This window comes from Myotis myotis, unplaced genomic scaffold (assembly GCF_014108235.1).
Source record: "Myotis myotis isolate mMyoMyo1 unplaced genomic scaffold, mMyoMyo1.p scaffold_m19_p_4, whole genome shotgun sequence".
Classification (NCBI taxonomy): domain Eukaryota; kingdom Metazoa; phylum Chordata; class Mammalia; order Chiroptera; family Vespertilionidae; genus Myotis; species Myotis myotis.
In genome coordinates this window covers 7,638,133-7,655,600 of record NW_023416346.1, presented here as the reverse complement: position 1 = coordinate 7,655,600, position 17,468 = coordinate 7,638,133, and the positions used below count along the sequence as shown (strand labels likewise).

At 39.7% G+C, this 17,468-nt stretch overlaps 1 protein-coding gene across 3 annotated transcripts in view; it reads left to right on the top strand.

Moving 5' to 3' along the window:
- SHROOM4 (shroom family member 4) overlaps window positions 1–17,468 on the top strand; it is a 220,405-nt gene that overhangs the window by 190,177 nt on the left and 12,760 nt on the right. For all 3 annotated transcript variants that reach the window (XM_036305186.1, XM_036305184.1, XM_036305185.1), the window contains one exon: window positions 14,784–15,596. In XM_036305186.1, the coding sequence (XP_036161079.1) occupies window positions 14,784–15,596 (813 nt within the window). The remainder of the gene's footprint in view (window positions 1–14,783; window positions 15,597–17,468) is intronic.

The window sequence follows — 17,468 nt, the reverse complement described above, 5'->3', positions numbered from 1 at the left end:
TCACCACAATCCAATTTAAAAAGATCCCCTGTGCCCATTTGCAGTTATTCTTCATTCCCACCTTCAATTTCAAGCAATCACTAATCTATTTTCTGTCTCTATGGATTTATACTGGACATTTCATATAAATGGAATCATACAATATGTGGGCTTTTGGGTCTGGCTTCTTTCAGTTATCATTCTTTAGCAGTTCATCATGTTGTAACATGTATCAGTATTTCATTCCTTCTTGCCAAATAATATTCTACTGTATGGATATACCACATTTTATTCATTCATCCATTAGTAAACATTTGGGCTCTTTCCACTTTTTAACTGTTGTGAATAATGCTGCTATGACCATTTATATACAGATTTCTGTGTGGACATATGTTTTCAGTTCTCTTGGGAATATAATTAGGAGTGGGATTTCTGAACCATATGGCAGTTCTACTGACTTTCTGATGAACTGCCTGTTTTCCAATGCGTCCATACCATTTTACATTTCCTCCAGCAATGTAGAAGAGTTTCTGTTTCTTTTCATTAATTTGAATACAGTGATTGTGTGTTAGTATTACTGTGTGATTTGAAAAATACTTTAAAAAAAGAATGTTTCAAAAAAACATTTAAACATTAAACATCTATACATATAAAAAGCCAAGATGCAAAGTATCCCCTCAGGTGTTCGACTGGAAGACCAGGAGTTTGATTGCTCACTATGACGTGCGCTGACCACCAGGGGGCGGCACGGAATGAAGTAAGAACTCCAGCTGGCAAGGAAGGAAGGCCCTGGCCAGCAGCTGGAAGGCCCTGATCGGCCCTGATCACCAGCTAGGTCTAGGGACCCTACCTGTGCACAAATTTTGTGCACTGGGCCTCTAGTCCTATATAATAAAAGGCTAATATGCAAATTATCCCCTCAACAGGGAGGTTGACCAGAAGTTCAACCGGGAGTTCCACCAGGGGCGGGCCAGCTGGCCAACTGCCTGTGGCCCTTCCCCTTGGCCAGACCCACCCCTGATCGGGGTCAGGGCGGGGCCGGCCCACCAACTGCCCGCAGCCCCTCCCCCTGGCCAGCCTGGTCCAATTGGCCCAAATGGGGTGGGCCTGTTAGACCCCACTTTTGCACAAATTTGTGCACCAGGCCTCTAGTGTTTTTATAAAAGGAGTTAGCTAGGGGTAGGTAGAAGTAAATTGGATGATAGATGAGGGGGCAATAGGGTTTAAGGTAGTGATTCTCAAAATGTGGCCCTAGGACCAGCAACCTGTCACCTAAGAACTGGTTAGAAATGCAAATTTGCATGCCTCTTTCTAATCAGAAACTGGGATATGGCCCTGTGATCTATGTTTTAACAAGCCTTCCAGGCAATTGGGATTTGATAAGCTAACTATGAGAACCATTGGTTTAAATGAAGGTTTGGTCAGGATTTGGGAGACTGGTTTTAGCTTAAGAATAGAAAGGAGAGGTCAGTGGAAAGGAAAGGAAAGGAAAGGAAAGGAAAGGAAAGGAAAGGAATATTGATACTGAAGATGGAGGAGGCAGATTCACAGTTTATAAACTGAGGGAAGATGAGAAGGCCTAGGAAAGTTCAAGGGCAGAGATGACATTTAAGAGGTAAAATCCTGATGGAGTTTCTACTCCTTCACACTACATATACACATTTTGACATTTCTTATGTCATTTCTGTCACAACAGGAAGGATGGGTGTAGGTGGGAAAATTAAATGTATATTCTAAAGCCACCCTCTTTTCCTGGAAGCCTACAACAAATTTTAATTCCATGTAGTTACATTCTTGGCTGTCCCCCTCTACTGTTATTTGTTTTGTGTGCAGAGAATTCAAACACATTTTAAAATTAGCAGGAGGGAAAAAAATTAGTGAGTAGATCTGCTGGGAGAAATAGCCACATAAGTGTGATGTATTTAAAACTCAAAAGAAAGTATTTTATGGATTATCTATTTTTGTTTCTGTACCTATGATTGCCTCCTGTGATCCTATCCATTTTGAACAAACCTTTAGAATATGTAGGGTGTTCTTATGAAAATGGCCACAGTTAATCCTCACAACAATCCATGTGCTTGTGTGGTTAAGCATTATTGTTCCCATTTGACTGAGAATGGAAGGGAGCTGAGACTCAGGAAAAGTATTATACTATTATTAATAACAATAACAAAAATATAATAGTTAACATTTATTCACAGAAATTATTTCATTATTATTTATCATTACCCTGTGAGATAGTTACCATTTATTAACTCACTTTAAAGATGAGGAAACTTACAGATAAAGTCACTTGGCCAAGGTCAAATAGGCATCTGACCCCAGAACCCATTACTTCTGAGATTATATAGCAAGAACATAACAAAACTTACCCAGGTTTTTGAATTCTTAGCCTAGATCTGACTCTCTTCCTTCCCTTTGTCATACCACATCATGAGCAGAGTGTGGAATATCCAGTACACATTTCCTATGTGCTGATTGAATGAAAGAAAATTAATAATTTAGAGTTGAATTTCATTTCATAGGAAGGGTAAATTTTTTAGAAAGACTTTGCCACCTAAGAAGAATGCAACCTTCAGGAGTATGGAAGGATTTGTCAAAAGCATGACAAAGTGAATTTAAATACTTGGGTATTAAATTAATCCTGGGCACACAGAACTTATTCAAGGAAAATTATAAAACTCAATGAAAGAAATAAAGATATGAATGAATGCATAACTATACTCTGCTTCAGTTTGGAAAAACTATAGTAATGATTGAAATACTCCCCGAGTGAATACATATATAGATGTAATGCACTACCAATTAGAGTCACTATGGGATACTTTATAGAACTTGTCAAATTGATAGTGAAATTTATCTGGAAGAATAAGTGGGCAAGCATACCAAATAATACATTTATTTAAAAAGGTAATGATAGCAGATTTACCCTATCAGATTTTAAAGCTGGTCATAAAGTGACAATTCAAAACCATATGATAGTGGGTTGGAAAAAAGTCAATGAAATTTAAAAAAGAGAGATTCTAGGAACAGATTCAAGCTATTCTAAGAATATAGAGCACAATGGAAGCAACCCTGAACTAGAGAAAGCAATCACTCTTTCTTTTAAAAAAATGTTGGGAATCCTAGGTATCAGTGCAGAGAATAATTAGGTCAATATTTCATACAATATTTTGTAATAAATTCTAGAAAGCAGACAAGTAGAATCGCATATTTATTTCAGCTATGAATGGAAGGTAAATTAGTGTCTGTTTTAAATGGAGGATGTCAGAGACAAGATGGATGGTTTCAAATATATAAAAGTTAGGGGGGAAACTTTGTACAAAAATGTAATAAAAAGCTAAACAACAGAATGAGGAAATTGTCTGTGGTCAGTATCACTGATAACAGTTGACTGTCCAAAAAATATAAAGAATGGATACAGATATTGAAGGTCTGCTTGTAGATTCAGCTTCATAAAAGGGTGAGGAAAATGAATAGGCAATTTACACATGAGGAAATAAAGGCAGTAAAATCACTGCATGGAAAAGTACACCCTCTCTACCATTTAAAGAAAAGCAAATAAAAACAGCTTCAAGGTATCACAACCTGCTTATTAAATTATAAACAATTAATAAATAGAAATTAATAAATGATAAATAGAAATTACAAAGCCCTTTATTGGCAAGATGTGAGAAAACAGTATATGGTTCTGGGAGTAGTATAGATTAGTTAAGTTTCCTAGAGGGCAATCTAGAAATATGTGACAAGAGTTACAAAACTGCTCATACTCTTTGACCCAGCATACCTCCAAGGAAGTAACCCAAAAAGGAAAAGTAATTTTTTTAAAGATTATAATAAATTATAATAAATGTATTATAGTAGTGCTATTTATAATCATGGAAAAGATTGACCTATTTAATATATCATCATGGTGGACTAGAAAATAGCCATTAACAGTGGCAAGTATACAAATACTGGGTCATGTACAAAAATGGGTATTTGTAATCTCATTAACCAAAAAAGGCTAAATCCTAAATCACATGTTGAATCTGATACTAGCCTTACACAAAGAAAATTAGAAAGGCATCTAGTAAAATGTAAATAGCTGGAGTTGAATGCATATGGTGTTCTCTGAATACATGTCAAGTTGCTGGAATTTATAATAAAAAAAGAAAATCGGAGGAAGAGACAACCTACAATGATTTGATTTAGTTCAACATCAAGGGCTTTGGAAAAATCCCCATACTGATAACAGTGTTACTTACTATACATGCTTGACCTCACTGTTAGCTAGAATTTGGTTTGCTAGAATTCTCCATCAACCAGTACTTTTGCTTATCTAAATCTGTGAAAACCTTGACATTTCTAAGGGGGTATATCATCAGATCTTTGTGAGAGAATCTCCAAATTTGTCATCACCACTACAACATAGAACCCAGTAACCACTACCACCGCCAATAAACATTGTCTGCCTCAGACACATCACTTTCTTAAGACCTTTCCATTGCTTTTCACTTCCATCACCAACAATAGTTTGCGTTTCAGTGTCATTATTAACAAAGAAGCGCATTTTCTCTTTACCATGGTTACTTCACATATCTACTTTGACAACAAATAGAGACCCATCAAGCCACATTGAAATGGGACTGCTAAGCAGTTGACTAGGCTTCCTCCTTTGCTAGGTGACTTGCCCTACAAACCAGTATGTGATACTTTGCAAAGTCAAATTCATACCCTTTGCACGTTGAGCAATTACTACATTTCATGGATCTTTAGGGTTACTCCAAAAACATTAAAACCTCAAATGTTTAACATATGCCTGCCAAAGCACTACTCTATAATAATAATTGTCATTCATAATTCATAATGGCCAGGATGCCTTATAAACCATCTGAGATAGAATTATGTTCTTTATAATGTTTGTATTAAGTCCATTCATTATATTCTTGATCTTTGAAATTCAGTACATTAATGCTTTGTATACAAGAGGATTCAAACAGAAAAAACTTGCAAAACTTGCTTTCCCCCTATCACCACCTCCTCCCCCTGTACCAGGCCTGTCTATTGTTTAACCATGGTGGGGCACCAAATTTCTTTAAATAGTATCAGGATTCCCAGAGCTTTTCGGAACTTCAGTAGGCCCATTATTTTATTTTGTAAATCTTTATCTCACTTGTCCCATGTTTTTAAATGACTTTATACCTCTTAAGATACCCTGGTGAGTTGGCAACCTGATAGATAATGACTGATTACAGCAGTCGATCTCAAAGTGTGATCCTGGACCCACAATTCCATCATCACCTGGGAAATTGTTAGAAATAAAAATTCTCCACTTCATCCCACACCTGCTAAATAAAAAATTTGGGGGGTTGGACCCAGCAACCTGTGTTTTAATAAGCCCTCCAGGTGATTCTAAAGCATGCTTAAGTTTCAGAACCATTGGATATTAGAGGAAAGAGGCTTAATAATCATGGCCAGCCTGATACTCAGGTAAATTGTTCGTGTGGATATCAAACCTTCTTGGCCCCTTGGCAATGTGTTATGTTCTCCTAAGATGTCTACTATTAAATCTCTTAAGAAAGTGATGAGAACACTGGAGAGGCAGCATTCGTGCTGGCCGAAGAATGGGCATTGGAGTCTGATGGACCTTAGTTGTAACTTCTCCTGGCCACTTACTCTCTTTGTTTTCCCTCAGTTATTTAACCTTTCTGAGCCTCATTTCTTACACGAGAAAGAGAATACCTAAATCGGAAGATTGTCTCAAAGATTGAATGAGGTCAAGTCTGTCAAGTGTGCAGCCCTGCATCTTACATATGACAGAATTGCAGTAAACAGGAATTATTATTATCATCCCTTATCACCATGGGTATGACACTACGTAACGTCCAGGGACTAATGGGAAGACCTTCTTGGAAATTCCAAGTTGAGGTCATTGGGGAGAGGAAGCTAAGCTTCTCCCAGGACAGCACATATAAAACAAGGACTTATCTGATCTCTTCAGAGGACACTGCATCAGTCTCCTAGGTGCTATTGAAGCCTCAAGGGGATCCTTGCTACTTGCATTTTTTTCTTTTGCCAGGCTAATTGTTCCTTACTTGAAGTTCTGTGAAGCTATTGGCAGAGAAGGGTGGTAACAACAAACTCTGAGCCCTTGCTCCCTCCCCATACAGCCTCCTTGTGTCTCACTTCCTGGATCTTGCAAATATTTCCTTCAGCAATAACCCAAGAGTGGCTGTTTCTCTTGGAGCAGTCTTATCTTTTGGCTGCTGAGGAAAGGGAAAGGGGAGAGGGGCTGGACCTGTGCACTCTTACTGCTGAGATCCTGGAATGCCCAGCTATTGTGGGGAATTTAAAAAGAACATTTCCAAATAAGAAACTTCAAAAAAAAAAAACAAAAACTAAGGAGGAGCTTTTTCAGTATTTGCAAATATTGATTTTCATTTTCAATTAGTATTAGGCAAAAAAAAAATTAATAACAGAAGGGGAAAATCTATTCATTAGAAGATAGGTAACCTGTGCCAAGAAGAAAAGAGAAGAACAGCCCAGGACTTGGCAGGCAATTTATTTTTGTTTTTGCGATGTAGTCTCCTTGCTGGTGTCAACACCATACTGAGCCTTCATGCTTTCTCCCCTTTCTTCAGCAAGGAACTAAAGTCTTCATGGACACTTGGGGATGAATGTAGTGCAAGTACTCTTTGCCCCTCCCCAGGAGTACTTGCTTCAACGAGATTGCCCCATGGAGGAAAATAAGGCAAGTGTCAGTCTGGGCACTACTGCTTCTTATTAGTTGGGAAAATGATATATCCTTTCTAAGCTTCAGGATCCTCTTCTACAAACTGGCAATAATGGAACCTATTCCAAGGGGTTGCTGTAAAGATTGATAGAAATGCATACATGGAAGTGCCTAAAATAGTGCCTAACACATAGTAAGAAGTAAGAAACTATAGTTCTTTTCCCTTAATAAAGCTCCTTGTCCTCCACATCAGGGAAGAATCCTCCACTTGGTCCCAAAATGGAGTTGTAGATTTCTGTGTACATAGGAGCCTTGAGCCCTTTGAAAATAGTACCTCTCTGCCCTGGCTGGTTTTGCTCAGTGGATAGAGCGTCAGCCTGCGGACTGAAGGGTCCCAGGTTCGATTCCGGTCAAGGGCATGCACCTTGGTTGCGGGCACGTCCCCAGTGGGGGGTGTGCATGGTGCAGCTGATCGGTGTTTCTCTCTCATTGATGTTTCTAACTCTCTATCCCTCTCCCTTCCTCTCTGTGAAAAATCAATAAAATACATTAAAAAAAAGAAAATAGTACCTCTGGGGGCCAATATCGTCAGCTTGAGCCTGACATACTTCAATAGAAGCCTTTTGTTCACCAGTTTGCTTCAGCTATTAGTGCCAGGAAGGCAAGGGCTATGTTGGTTTTATTCCCCTTGCACAGTGTAATATTCAATGAGAGCTTGGAATGACTTGTATACACATTGGCTCAGCTGACCATATTGAAGGCTGTTCTTCCCCTTTCTGGTGTCCTATGTACTCTGTTCCACTGATATAAGCGACTCTGCAAGGCTCAGGCTGGCCCTAAATAAGTTGTGTAAATGGTAGGGCAGTGCTTTTAAAATCAGAATTGATGTGGAGAATAATAACTTCCAGATTGCCTTGCTAGAGCCCAGTGCCTCCAGATAGGGCCACAGTACCATGAATTGGTGCATCAAATGTTCCTAGAAGGCATGCTCTTCCAGCTGATTCTGTAGTTGGCTACCCAGGGGTAAATTCTGTAAGACTGAGAGTGATTAGTACCTAAATAAGACGACTTAGAATACGTAGTCCTTTTGATCTTATCTCTGTTCTTAAACTTGTCTTTTATTATCTTTCCTTTTTAATAGATAGGATAAGTGAGTAAATGAGACCAGGGTTAAAACCCTTGGTTAGCTAGGGCTTCCTGGCTAGGCAGCCATGTGGCTGAGATGAGACCCAAGGTTTTCTGATCTCTTGGCTATTAAACAGGTCTGAATATTAACCATAGGGGGTACAGTCCAGCTCCCTTGATGGGAACAAGGAATAAGGCTAAAGCATACAGCAGTGAAGGTTGTACACTGAACAACTTGTACAACCATATGCAGTGCCCTGAGTAAGGGACTTCACTCTAACAATAAACATAGTCCTTTCACTTATTAATCACCTTTCATGTATACAGCATCATTGCTAGGCCCTTTTTATTTTGTTTTTAAAATTGAATTTATTGGCGGTGACATCTATACTAATAAAAGTGTAATATGCTAATTAGACTGGACATCTTCTGGACGTCCTTCCGGACAAAGCCACAGTGGTGGGGGCTGAGGCAGAGGTGGTTAGGGGTCATTAGGCAGGCAAGCAAGTGGTTAGGAGCAATCAGGTAGTCAGGCAGAGGCGGTTAGGGGCGATCAGGCCAGCAGGGGAGCAGTTAGGGGGCAATCAGTCTGGCAAGCAGAGGCGGTTAGGGGCGACCAGGCAAGCAGGCAAGCAGGCAAGCAGTTAGGAGCCAGTGGTCCCAGATTGTGAGAGGGATGTCCGACTGCTGGTTTAGGCCCAACCACCTCTGCCTGCTGGCTATTGGGCCTGTGGGATTGGGCCTAAACCAGCAGTCGGACATCCCCTGAGGGGTCTTGAATTGGAGAGTGTGCAGGCTGGGCTGAGGGTCAACCCCCATGCACATATTTCGTGCACCGGGCCTCTAGTTGGTTAATGAAATCATATAGGTTTCAGATGTACAATTCTATAATACATCATCTGTATGCTGTATTGTGTGTTTACCATACAAAGTTAAGTCTCCTTCCGTCACCATTTATACCCCCTATACCCTCTTCTTCCTCCCCCACTGTTCTTTCCCTTTAGTAATCACTATATGGTTGTTTGTGTCCATGGGGCTTTTTTTTTTTTTTTCTTAATCCCCTTACCCTCTGACAGCCATCATTCTGTTCTCTTTTGCTAGGCCCTTTTTATATAGTTTATCCTCCCTCACAAAGCTTTGTAAGATAGATATTTTATTAAAACTGAGGTAAATTAAATACTTTGCTCAAGGTTGTACAGCTTTAGGGTTATAGAGCCAGATTTTAAAATTTTCCTGGAATTTAGACTCAAGCCTTTCTGACAATGTGTTCTTTCCGCTCTGCTCTATTGCTTTTCTTGTACCCTGGCTAGTAAGAGAAAAGAGTGGTAAATTTGATTACTATCACGAGCCTGGGTTCTTCTTGCCACAACTGCAGGACATTGGCCCAAATGAAGCCTTTGGAGATGTTGTCACTGCATGAATTTTATCAGATCAAGATTGGAGATTAAGATGGGGAAGGGGGAGAAAGACAGGGATAGAAGGTGGGAGTGTGTGTGTGACGGGTGGAAGACAGGCTGTATAGACTGGAAACCAATCTAATTGGAACAAATAAATCTGCCCTCAAACCTCCACTCCTAAACCACAACACTCATACATCCTTTTTAACCCTGGCCTTTTCTTTCTATATAGCATGGTCCCTGAGCCACTTGTATTAGAATCCCTTAGGCCAATTGTTAAAAATACAGATTCCTGAACCCCCACCAGAGGTTCTAAGTTCCAGTTTCAGGGACTGAGGCTCATGAATTTGTATTTTAAACAACTTCTCCAACTAATTCACATTAAAAGCTACTTTAATTAAGAATGGCTGTCCTGCCCTGGTTGGTTTGGCTCAGTGGATAAGGCATTGGCCTGCGGACCAAAGGGTCCCGGGTTCGATTCAGGTCAAGGGCATGTACCTTGGTGGCGGGCACATCCCCAGTAGGGGGTTTGCGGGAGGCAGCTGATCCATGTTTCTCCCTCATCATTGTTTCTAACTCTCTATTCCCCTCCTTTCCTCTCTGTAAAAAAATCAATAAAATATATTTAAAAAAAAAAAAAAAAAGAATGGCTGTCCCAAACCAGTGGTTTCCAGCTTTTTGGATCATGCACCCTTCTCAGAAAGAATTTTTTAAGAATGTGCCTTTAGTATATGCTGGTAGTTGATTAATAAATTCCTTATATGTACTGATGTCCTAATATTTGTGTTTTTAAATGCAAAAATATACATTAATATTCTTATATGAGAATGGCCTCTAGTTTTCCTTTATGTATCTTCTAGTTTTGGGGTTTTGGTATTGACACTGTGCAAGATTCTTTTCTTATCCCTCTATTCTCTAGATTCCAGAGTTTAGGAAACATAAATAGCATTGGGGTTGTCTGTTTCTTGAAGGTTAGAATTAACACAAGACCATGTGAGTGTGCTTTTTATTTTTGGTCAAATTTATCAATGTTTTTCTATAGTAACTGGTGGGTTTACATATTCTCATTCTTCTCATTTTGTGCACTTGGGTTTTTAAATTAGATTTGCAAGTGGCTTATCTGTCTTATTTTAATTTTCTTTTAAAGAATTAGCTCTTAGCTTTAATTATTTGTACTATCATTTATTTTCTAGTATATTGATTGGTACCATTAGTTTTCTTTCTGCTTTCCTTAGGTCTATTTTTATGGTGGTTTTCTTAACTTCTTTTGCTGAATGCTTAATTCATTTATTTTAATTTATTATTATGTATTGCTATAAGTATTTAAGGCTACAATTTCTCCTGCCTGCCTGATTGCCCCTAACCACTCTGCCTGCCTGCCTGATCAACCCTAACCACTTGCCTGCTGGCCTGATCACCACTAACCACTCTGTCTGCCTTCCTGATCACCCCTAACCACTTGCCTGCCTGCCTGATCACCCATAACCACTCTTCTGCCTGCGTGATTGCCCCAACCCCTCTGCCTGCCTGCCTGATTACCCCTAAGCACTCTTCTGCCTGCCTGATTGCCCCTAACCACTTGCCTGCCTACCTGATTGCCCCTAACCACTCGCCTGCCTGCCTGATCGCCCCTAACCACCTCTGCCTCAGCCCCCTGCCGTGGCGACTTCATTCAGAAAGTCATCTGGAATGAAATCCAGAAGGTTGTTTGGTTGTCCGGTCTAATTAGCATATTATGCTTTTATTATTATAGATTTAGAGTGTTGCTGTATTGTGATTAGATACTGTACTCTGTACTACTTCCACTTTTTAGCTTAAGATATTGTCAATTTAAAAAATGTTCAATGGGCCCTTAAAAAATTAGAGTCTGTTTTTAGTGTACAAATAAATTTAGATTTTTCCATTATCTTAGTTGTTGATTGTCATATCTGTCATCAGCTGAGTGTCATATTTTGTTTCTGCTTTTTTCTACCTTTATATTTCCTATAGATTTTGTTTTAGAAATTTTTATTTTTTAGTTACAGATGGCATACAATATTATATTAGTTTCAGGTGTATAACATAGTGATTAGAAATTTATATCACTTACGAAGTGATCACCCAGAAAAGTCTAGTACCCTCCTGGTACCATACATAGTTATTATAATATTATTGACTAATATTCCCTATACTGTACTTTACATCCCCTTGACTTGCTTTAGAAATTTTTTTTTTACTGTAGAAATAAAAAAAACTATTTAAATGAAGTAAATTTAATTTTTTTGTGCTTTAGAAATTTTGATGCTCTGTTATTTGGTACATAAAGATTTGGAGTAGTTAGATATTCATCATGTGTTCTAATCATTAATATTATAGTGCCCTTCTTTGCCTTGTTAGTTGATTTTTGCCTTTACTTCAACTTTTTAATATATTAGTATCATGGCCCTTGTTTTTTCCCATTTTGGCATTAATTCATGTATTAAATATTTATTGAATGCCTACTGTGTGACAGGCACTAGATATCAGATAAAGGAGACATACAAGATCCTTGTCAATGTGGATCTTACATTATAGTTAGAGAGTGGCACAAAATAAATAAGTAAAAATAGGTATGAGACATACCAGGTGGTGATGTATTCTCTGAGAAAGAACAAAATAAAAAAAGTAAGGATAAGTCATTTTATTTTATTTTTTTTTAAATATATTTTATTGATTTTTTACAGAGAGGAAGGGAGAGAGATAGAGAGTTAGAAACATCGATGGGAGAGAAACATCGATCAGCTGCCTCCTGCACATCTCCCACTGGGGATGTGCCCGCAACCGAGGTACATGCCCTTGACCGGAATCGAACCCGGGACCCCTCAGTCCGCAGGCCGACGCTCTATCCACTGAGACAAACCGGTTTCGGTGATAAGTCATTTTAGATAAGTGTTCAGGATAGTCCTCTCTGCCTGATGGCATTTGTCATCTTTTTACTTTCCATTCACCACCTTGGTTTTTTTGTTTGTTTCATGAGGGGAAAATGCCAGGTGGAACAGTTTGCACACAAGGGATTCTTTTAATCTAAAGGAGATCTAGGTAATAAAAAATGAAGAAAAAATAAAGGAGCTCTAGGTGGGCTAAGGCCTAAATGAGAAGAGAATAGGGAATGTGTGGATATGAATTTCTGATCCATATGAGTGATGAACTAGCCAGGATGGGGACTGGAGATGAGGGGAATGAAGGATATTTTGCTTTCCATTCTACCTGAGCTTGCCTACCATTATGAATTATTAAAGAAATATTCTTGGTCTTCATTATGACTATTGAAGGATATTCTGTCTGATGATTTTATTGAACTGCTGGAATTTCCTGTCACTGGGCAATACTTAGAATGATGCAGATTGCTTATAGGCTACAGCAGAAAACCAGATCTTTTGGTTTAGCAGATTTCACCTTTTATACTATAGAGCTAAATAGATGTCCTCTGACTGTGGTGACTTATTATATAGAAGTTTGACTTTATATATATATCCTATATAATAAAAGAAAATATGCAAATCGACCAAATGGCAGAATGACTGGTCGCTATGACATGCACTGACCACCAGAGGGCAGGCAATGCAGGAGCTGCCCCCTGGTGGTCAGTGTGCTCCTACAGAGCTCAGAGCTGGCAAGTGCAGTGGTGGTGGTGGGAGCCTCTCTCACCTCTGTGGCAGCGCTAAGGATGTCTGACTGCAGGGAGCGGGCCTAAGCCATCAGTTGGACATCCCCTGAGGACTCCTGGACTATAAGAGGGTGCAGGCTGGGCTGAGGGAGCCCCCCACCTCGGAGTGCACGAACTTTGTGCACTGGGCTTCTAGTATTTAAATAAACCTGAACTCATTTACCTTGTATATTTTTCCTATTGCTTATAATGTGAGCAATCTCATTTCTCCTCACAATAGTCTTTTTAATTTTGATAGTACATACATAGGCATATAACATATATTAAAATTCTGTACACATATACCTGTAATTCTTGAATCTGGAACTTATTTTGATATATAATACATGGTATAGCTCCAAATAATACTGCTCTGCAGTAATCTCAAGAAAGATTTATTAAATGATCTTTAACTCATTGTTATGGAAGGTCAATTATATATGATATTTTGGACTTTCCAGTCTGTTCCTCTAATCAATAACACACTGTTTTCACTATAATTTCTTTATAATATGCTTAATCCCTTACTCACCCCCCCCCATTTTTTTCTATAGCAAATACTCTTTAATATGATATCCTGCTTTATTTTACAAGCTATTAATAACTCTATTGTTAAAAATTCCTATTGAGAATTCTGACTGGAATTGCATTAGAGGAGATATTTTAAATCCAAAATAGCAGATATTTGTAAATGTCATGCTTTATGTTTTTTCTTACAAGTATAATAACATGGACAGAAAGTATCTAGAGAGGCAATAGGTGAATGAAAATGGGGAGTAAAACAAGGGTATTTTTTCTTATTTCTTTTTTGTTTGTTTGTTAATCTGCACCATATTTTCTCATTGATTTTTAGAGTGGAAGGGAGGAGGAGAGACAGAGAGAGAGAAACATTGATGTGAGAGTGACACATTGATTGGTTGACTCCCACACATGCCCTGGCCTGGGGCCAGGGATCGAGCCTGCAACCGAGGTACATGCCTTTGACCCTTCAGTCTGCGGGCTGATGCTCTATCCACTGAGAAAAACTGGCTAAGGCTTTTCTGATTTCTTAAAAATAAATTCATGAAGCATCAATGAATGGCACAGTATTAAGATGTGTTTATTCTGAGCAGTAGGTGGGAACATGAATATTTATTTTAGCAATCTCTGTATGTTTGTAAATATTTGAATTTTTCATAATTAAAAACAAAACAAACAAGAGCAGCAGATGAAGCAAGATAACCAGACTTATAAGCCAAAGGATATAGTACATTCAATCCGAGTGCTACAAACAGACTGAGGTGGTGTGTGTATTCAGTCTTTGGAGATAGATTATTCAGGTTCAAACTCTAGCTCTGCCACTTACTAGCTTTATGGCCCCAAGCAAGTTACTTATCCTGCCCATGCCTCAGTTTCCCCAGCTATAAAATCAGGATAATAATAACTTCCTATAGTTATTATGAGGATTAAATATGTTAAGACATGGAAAACACTTAAAGCAGTGCTTGGTATTTAGTACATACACAGTGTTAGCTATCCATAATATATATTATTATAATTATCACATTTATTACATTGATTACATTGTTTTGTGGCCATTTTAAATTTTACACAAATGATGTCATGAAAAATATGGGATCAACCCAACTGGTGTGGCTCAGTGGTTGAGCGTCAACCCATGAACCAAGAGGTCCCTGGTTTGATTCCCAGTCAGGGCACATGCCTGGGTTTTGGGCTAGATTCCCAGTAGGAGATGTGCAGGAGGCAGCTGATCAATGTTTCTCTCTCATTGATATTTCCATCTCTCTATCCCTCTCCCTTCCTCACTCTCTAAATAAAGAACTCAATAAAAACATATTTTTAAAAAATATGGCATCATCTGCAACCTGTTTGTTTTACACAATCCCCATCTGCTCTTTTGCAGGGAAATGGCTCATTCCAAGGCTGACTTTTCATGGGCAACCCCCTTCCATCCTTGCCTTGAGAACCCAGCATTGGACTTATCAAGCTACCGAGCAATCTCTTCTCTTGACCTCCTTGGAGATTTCAAGCACTCCTCGAAAAAAACAGAGGAAACTTCAGTTTATGAGGAGGAGAGTTCCATGGCCTCCATGCCCCACCCACTGCGCAGCCGTGCCTTCTCAGAGAGCCATATCAGCTTGGATCCCCAGAGCTCCCGGGCCTGGGGGCAGCCTAGGAGGGAGCTCTTTACCAAAGTTGATGAAACCCAGCTAGATCCTTTGGGAACCAGGAAGAAGGCCTTTCCTCCTCCTCGTCCTCCTCCTCCCAACTGGGAGAAGTATAGGCTCTTCCGTGCAGCCCAGCAGCAGCAACAGCAGCAGAAGCAGCAACAGCAGCAGCAAGAGGAAGAGGAGGAGGAGGAGGGAGAAGAAGAGGAGGAGGGGGTAGAAGAGGAGGAGGAAGAGGAGGAGAGAGGAGAGGAGGAGGAGTTGCCACCCCAGTATTTCAGTTCAGAAACCACTGGTTCCTGTGCTCTCAATACTGAGGAAGTCCTGGAGCAGCCACAAACCCTGAGCTTTGGTCACCTGGAGGTCTCAAGGCAGGGTACACAAAGCCTCCCAGCAGAGCAAGAGTCTTTTACTCTCCATTCCAGTGATTACCTGCCTCCAATAAGGGGCCACTTGGGATCTCAACCTGAGAAGGCTCAGCCCCCTTGCTATTATGGCATTGGTGGGCTTTGGAGGACATCGGAGCAGGAGACCACTGATCCCTCCAAGTAAGTGCTTATGAAAGATATTAGGTCCCGAAGAGACAGGCAGCATGAGTTTGAATCCACCTCCACCATGTACCGGTTGCATGACCTTGGACTGTTCCCAGCCTCAGTTTCTCACTGGAAAATAGACTTGATGATACCTATTCCATATGGTTGTTATGAATGTGAAGTTAATTTATCACATAGTAGGTACTCAGCAAATTGTAGTTGTTCATGTTCTTATCCCTAAATACCACTATCAAAATATATTATTTCCCATTTTGTCTTTAAGGTATGCATTAGTTTCTGGCCCCTGAGACAGAAGGCATTAAACCGTTATTACCTGTACAAGGCTTTTCCTAGAAGCCTGGCTCCTACCCTCTTCTACCTTGTCTTATGCTTGCTTTTCAGAACAAGAGGCCAAGTTGAAACCTGATTTTCCTTTGTTCTATGACCTACCTGGGCTTCTAAGCTCTTCCTAACATCCCAACATCAAAGGTGTTACTTGGGTTGCATGCTTTATGCCCTGATCATTCTTTACAATAGCTAAGAACATTTTTTTCCTCTTCCACTTTCACCTCTCTCTTTGCATTTTCTTCATCAAGTAATACCTGTAGTTGACAGGATGAGCTGCCTGGGCAGGAAGACAGGATGAGCTTCCTGGCCACTGGACTGCCAGTGTCTGTTCCCTTCACTGTGCCAATGCTCATATGCATGCACTACAGTGTGTGGTTTTCCCCTTTGCTCCAAAGCAAAAGAGCTTTGGCTTTTAGCTCTGCCAGGCCTCCCACGGAGAGCTCAGCCCACTCTCTTCTGGGAGTGAAGATGGGGGGCAGGTGTCTTTCCTCTAAGTGCTTTATTAAATCCCTTTACAGAAGGAACCTGCCTGAGCCTTGTTACTATTAGAAGTATCTTATTATCATGTCTTTTACTGACAGGCAGATCCATTACTTGGCTATCTGGAGCTAATCAAGGTTTTCTAGCCCGAAGTGCCACAAGCACAGCACTTACAGGGCCTGGCTCCCAGACACTGAGTGAATCTCTTATTAGATCCCTAGTGGCTGCTTCTCAAGCTGTCCATCTAGCTGGGGAGCATTCTTATTATAATCAGAAAACATTTTGTGGAAAATGACTATGATTGTTACCTATCAAAGTGAAGAGAAGGTGACCTACCACTTAATATTCACAAGAAAGAATAAATAAATGAACAAATGAACATTTTCTATGTGCCAGACATTGCTAGTCATTTTATATTCATCATTTCACTTAAACCTCCCAACAGCCCTAAGCACCATTATTATTCCCATTTGACAGATGAGAAAACTAAAGCTGAGCAAAATAAAGGACTAAATAAGTCAGAATTGTGCAGCAAAAATTCAAAACCAGATTTGTCTGCCTCCCAAATCCATGCTTATTTCACTATTCTAGTCTCAGATAGATTTTGTTCTTTTGGTAGACCAGGCCTTTACGAGGCCCTCCTATCTTCTGTAGGGCAGTGTGTACCGGAGGTAGTAGTTACAGTACCTCTGTCAGTCTGCTAGTTCTTCTTCCTTTATGTACTTCCATTCACCTTGGCAGCTTGGACAGAAAGAAGGAAATGGCTATTATTAGAGATTTTTGTAATATGTTCCAGAGATCTTTTTAAATGACTATGGGATGCGAGTGAAAGCATCTGTTTGCATACAACCCTGGCTTGTGGCTACAGAAAGCCAATTATAGATGCTTCTTTGAGTGATAGCGATTAAAGGAACAGCATCATTCCCAACATAGCTAATATTTTTTGCTTGCTTACCATGTGCCAAGCATTATTTTAAAAACTTTCATGTATGGATTGATTTAATCTTCACAACACACCTATAGTAATTACCATTACTCTCCTGCATTTTTTAGATGAGA